This window comes from Heloderma suspectum, chromosome 2 (assembly GCF_057233095.1).
Source record: "Heloderma suspectum isolate Gila_16-S chromosome 2, 16-S_ref, whole genome shotgun sequence".
Taxonomy (NCBI): Eukaryota; Metazoa; Chordata; class Lepidosauria; order Squamata; family Helodermatidae; genus Heloderma; species Heloderma suspectum.
In genome coordinates, this window is record NC_139459.1 from 184,434,886 (window position 1) to 184,440,377 (window position 5,492).

General features: G+C 47.9%; 1 protein-coding gene across 2 annotated transcripts; it reads right to left on the reverse strand.

Moving 5' to 3' along the window:
• Window positions 1-73: 73 nt before the first annotated feature.
• Window positions 74-5,492, reverse strand: LOC146353533 (uncharacterized). 2 transcript variants are annotated; one of them, XR_014788092.1, is made up of 3 exons: window positions 5,018-5,492; window positions 767-2,199; window positions 95-581 (listed from the first exon to the last, which is right to left on the reverse strand). XR_014788092.1 is itself a non-coding variant. In XM_084836687.1 (2 exons), exons 1-2 carry the CDS (start codon window positions 5,337-5,339, stop codon window positions 1,913-1,915), a joined length of 609 nt encoding a protein of 202 aa, XP_084692813.1. In that variant the 5' UTR covers window positions 5,340-5,492; the 3' UTR covers window positions 74-1,912. The 2 variants fall into 2 exon arrangements, 1 of the variants encoding a protein (XP_084692813.1); XM_084836687.1 differs by having other exon boundaries at window positions 74-2,199.

Consider the following 5,492-nt stretch of genomic DNA (forward strand, 5'->3'; position numbering starts at 1 on the left):
ATCTCTTTAATCATTTTTTAAATGGAAGAAAACATAAAAAGCAAGACCAAGCAATGCACTGCAAACCTTAAATCTATGCATGAGCACGTCCTTGTCCTCCTGTGCTTTTTAATGTATTGTTTGATCCAACAACATCCTTACATGGGGAAAAAACAGGTCCCTGCCCCCAAAGAGCATACAGTTTAAAACAGACAATGAGGAATACAATGAAGGGAGAGATGTAGATATTCTTCTAAATTTATTTGGAAAGTATTAACAATTTTTCATATCCCTCCCCCAAAGGCAAATATGGCACAAGTGTGGATGGTAACAAAACTTAAAATGAGTGCTTATCTGGAACACAATTAGGAAGCAAAATCTTCAGCATGTATAATAAAACTAGTCATTCATTTGTACATACTGCAAGATATGGACCAATGATAAATAAGGTATGGCCTCGTAACCACCTTGGATGGTGAAAGCGACCTACCAAGGTAGGCCAGGGGCTGAAATTAAAAGGCTTCCTCAAGATCCCTGGCATACTCTATGGCCTGATTTGCACATAACAGCAACCCAGAGTGTGGGCTGAGTATGGGTTGTCACTGAATCATGGGTTCTTGTTACACGTGAATCCTGCACTATGGTTTAAGTGTTAACTATGAGCAACCCAGGAAGAGATCCCATGGTTTGTTGTTGAGTTGTGAACTGTGCGTTGTTCATGATTAACAACCCATAGTTAAACCACGGTGCAGGTTTCGCTTGTAACGACAACCCATGATTCAATGACAAATCATAGTCTTGTCATTACATGCAAACCAAGTCAATGAATGGTCCGCAGGTAGTTCACATAGTGAGTTAAGAATCCTCTAAGCATTTACTCATGAGAAAGATAGCTAGCTAAGGCCCCAGCCTCTGCTGGCCAGTACTTAGCCCATCATGCTTCCCCTTCCTTGGTGCCTCAGTTGGCACTCGGTAAGCATAGCTCAAATGGTCTAGGCAACATAGGAGGAAGAGCCAACCCTCGAAGGTGCAAATATGGAAGGTAATCCAGCCCAATAATCCCATTAAGCAAATTTATTATAGGTAAAAATGGGATAGAGGGAAGAAAGTAGTGAGAAAGCATAATCAAACAGGAAAACAAAATCTACACCACAACTCTTGGTCTGCCTAAAATTATCTAGGAGAGCTAGAGATATATTGGGGATCCGTTGTTGATATTTCTGAGAGCATCTTGCATTGGTCAAGGTGAAGGGCGAGGAACAATGAAGAGACAATTCAAAAAGGGCTTTTAGCCAAGTTATGTGCTGTTTGGCTGGAGGTGACTTTGATGGACAGGAACCACTGAATGGACATCAAGTCATGTAGGCAGGGGATGCCCAAGGAAGAGGACAATTCTTTATTTATTACATTTCTATCCTGGCTTTTTTCCTCCTCAAGGAACCCAAGGTGGCATATACGATCCTCCTCCTCCTCCATTTCATCCTCACAACAACAACCCTGTGAGGTAGGCTGGGCTGAGAGTCTGTGACTGGCCTAAAGTCACCCAGTGAGCTTCCATAGCTCAGTGGGGGCTAGAACCCAGACCTCCCAACTCCCAGTCCAACAGTCTAGCCACTACAGCAAACTGGTTCTCAATTAGTGCCAGCATTTACTTTGGGAAGGTAAGAAGTGGGCAAAGAAAAGGCTAATTTTGTGTCTGGGGCTACAGGATGGGGCCTGACAGGCTGCCTTGTAAATGTGTCAATATTTTCTGCCTGTTATTGTATTTGTGGGGTTTTTTGGTAACATTTCCTGCAACTGGATCATACTGAATACATGTGTATTCAAGGGCAGCATTCACATGTGGTGAGATAGGGAACGACAGCTCCTGAGTGCTGGTGAAGTCCATCTCTTGAAAGGTTGTCGGGTAGCCTTCTGTCCTTGAAAAACTCTTTCAGGGGTCCTCTATCAGGAACACATAAGCACTGTGATCGAGCTGCACCTCTTCCTGGTTGAGGATGTTGTACAGCCGGGCTGCAGTGGCTCCCCCTTTTTCACGTTTCTTCCAATCCTTAAGCATGTAGAAGGCTCGCATGGACGTGCTGCTGGGATTGTCCTCTTCAATCTGCTCTAGGAGTGAGCAGCAAACCCCCAGGAATCCAATCCCGATCTCCCTCCATTTCTTGCCCATCTTTTGGGATAGCTTCATCAGGTCCTGGTCTGAGACCACCCTGGGTTGCACTGCAAAATTGGAGGAGCGGGGGAGAGAGAAAGGTTATGAGATGCATAAGTGCATGTAAGATGGGGCTTGCCAGAGATCTATTCTTTGCTATATAGTCCAGACTGATAGACAGACAGACGGGCAACCTCTTGCCTGGTAAGAGTAAGAATCCAGGCAACAAACTTTACAAAAGGCATTTGGGGGTTGTATTCAACGTTAGTCTAACTAAGTTCCATTCATTTCTATGCTTCTACTCTAAGTAGGACTAACACTGGATACAATCCTTGGTTGTTAGAATGTTTTAATGCTTTGTTTTATTGTATATTGCTCTGGGTATTTAAAGAAGTGGCTGAAAAGCTTTATAACAAATACATCTTTAAGGCTACAGCACACTAACATAGGTATGTAAAATATAACACAGGCAAACCGAATGTTTCAGGGGCTAGCAAGTTTCATGGATTTCTTTACAAACCATAGCCTTTTCCAAAAACTCAGAATAGTTATTTCTGAGGAGTACAATCTCATAATTCAGCAAGTCAATCCAGTCGATCACAATCCACACTGTACGTTCTTTAAAAAACAGACCCTATATACCACATACAGAGACAGTTGTTTAGGTTTAAGACCAATCTTGCCACTCCTTTGCTCCTCTGAAATTCTGAGAGGTTGGGCTTTACCACGTGGTCCATGTGGCAGTATCAAGGGTGGGCATGGAGGTTGGGGAAAGTATCCTCACTTGCTTCTGCCCCCTTAGATGGCCCAGATGTCATGCTTTTCAGACTCTCTCAGCATGTCCCTGCCCTCAATTTTCAGCAGTGGCAACCCAGACTTCTGCTCCTGTGTTTGCTGAGTCCACTCTAGACTGCAGTTCCTTTAAGAACCCTAAGGCATCTGCCCAGGCCCTACAGCCCCCACAGACTGTGCTCCCCAAGTATCTGCCCACTTCTGCCTGACATTGGCGCCGCATCACTTCTACCTAGCCATGCTTACTTTCAATGGGGCAGTTGCACCATGGAATTAATGGACAGGTAAGAGCCATGTGAGCCTTGACAGTTGCATGTTATGGACAGTCCTGTTCCTGGACAGCTGCAGGTGCCACACAGGAAGCTGTTAAGCAGCTGATACAGGGTGACTCCTGGACTTCCGAGACTTCTTTGCTGGACAGCTTACTATGGTGTAGGGATGTCAGAGAATTTCGCCATGAATCTCGGGGAGGCCGAATGCCAGCGCATTCGGCCCCTCGAAATCGGTGGCGAAACGGTCTGCCCCCCTGCCCCCCCCGGGACGGGACTTACCTTCGGCGAATCTTCCTGGTGGCGGCAGCTCCGGCAGCGGTATGCTATTTGCGTTCCCCTTATAGCGGCGTCTACACTATTTGCGTTCCCCTTATTTTCGCCGTCTTAGTCTATGTAAATGTTTACGTAGACTAAGACGTGCCAAAATAAGGAACGCAAATGGTGGCGCCCATGGGCGCCGCCATTTGCGTATGCACTGTTTTTTTTTTCTTTTAAATCAGCCGTGATAGGCTACGTAAACATTTACGTAGCCTATCATGGCTGTCTGCAGGGATGCAAACGGCGGCAGCTATGGCCGCCGCCATTTGCGGAGCCGGCCAGCCAGGATTCGGGGGTGGGAGGGACGGAGCGCCCCCCCCAGCCAGAATTTCGGGGGGAGGAACGGAGCGCCTCCCCCCCCCCGGTGATATCACCCTTCGAAAAGGTGAGTGACTTTCGTACATCCCTACTATGGGGTCAGTTGTCCCAGCTTAATGATAGCTGCCTTGTCATATGTGAAGCCACCTATGCCTTGTTTTGTTGACTGCATGTAAGCCACTCCCGGGAACATTTTTGGCTGAAGAGCAGGCTAAACAATATTTTGCATAAATACATTTTATATATATATATATATAGCCAAACTCAAAGAACTACTATGACTTCGACCCAGCTTGAAACTGGAAGCCATGTATACAGACCATACAGGTCATACAGAGCCCTGACAGCCAAGTGTGTGAACCTGTAAGAACCATCCAGGTCAACACATCTCCCTGCTCAGCACAGCTGGTCCCCTAAATAAGGGCCATGTCGATATATCATTAATTTTTTTTGGCAAGCAAGCAAATGCAGTTTGAGGCTGAGTGAAGAATGTCTACCCATTGTCCCTTGTGAGAGAACTATTGGTCACCGATTGCCAAATAGGGCAGCCCGCTTGGCATGGATTTGTTCCAAATCTGGAACAGTTTCCTCTCCACACACTCAAGCTGCAAAAGGCAACAGGCTCCTCTACCAACCCGTTTGCCTCTGGAAACAGGAGCTAGACTATTTTTTAAAACCTTGTTTTGTCCCCCCAGCTCCCTCCTGCTCTGTGTACCGTCCCACCTGATGAAGAGTTGCGGAGAACTCCAAAGCCCGATTACCTTTTTGTGACATTTTAGTTGGTCTTGGCTGTGGATTTTGGGTTTTTTCCTCTCTCTCTCCTTATAGATCAACATTGCGGCCTTTGATTTGCGGGTGCATGCATGTGTGTGTACGTGCTTACTCTTTAAAGTGCCAGGACCACATATTGATGGCACAGAAAGAATCACAATCGTATCAACAAGTAGTAGCTCTGGGACTGAGTGTAGGATAAAGTAAAAGTCAGTGGGCAAAATCCAACATAAGTCCTACTTACAGTGGACCCACTAAAGTGAGTGGGGCTGAAGTTAGTCCTGACTTAAGTCCCACTTATTCCAATGGGTCTACTCTAAGTAGGGCTTATGTTGGGTTTTGCCCTTGGACAGCGCCCCCAGAGCCCAGCCCGTTGGCTTGGGTTGGAGGAGCCCAGACCGCGCTCTCTACTCACCTGGTCGTGGTGGTGTGGCTGCCGCCGCAGAGGCTTCCTCCCGAAGCGTGTCCCCTCCGCTGCGCTCCGCGGTGCCCCCTGCCCCTTCGGCCTCGCGCTGGAGCTCTCGGAGGAGATCTATCCTGGGGATCTTCGCTAGCACCTCGGCGGTGACCGCTAATACTTTGTCGGAATAAAACTGCATGAGAAGCTCGGCTAGCATGACCGGGGTGACGTTCTCAAGCTTTCCCCGTGGGATCGAGTGCAGATGGAAAACAAACGTCCGGAGCTGATCCTGGGTCAGGTCCTCGAGGGTCCGCAGCAGCCGCCCTCTCACGTCCATGGCGGCTACTCAAACCCCTGGAAGCGGGGAAGCGACAGCAGGCCGCAAGGGGCGGGTCAGCCCAAGTAACATGGGTCTTGCCGCCGCCCCGATGTCTCTCGGCACCGACAGCCGAGCCGAGGCGGGCTCCGCCTTGCAGCCGCTGGGAAGGAC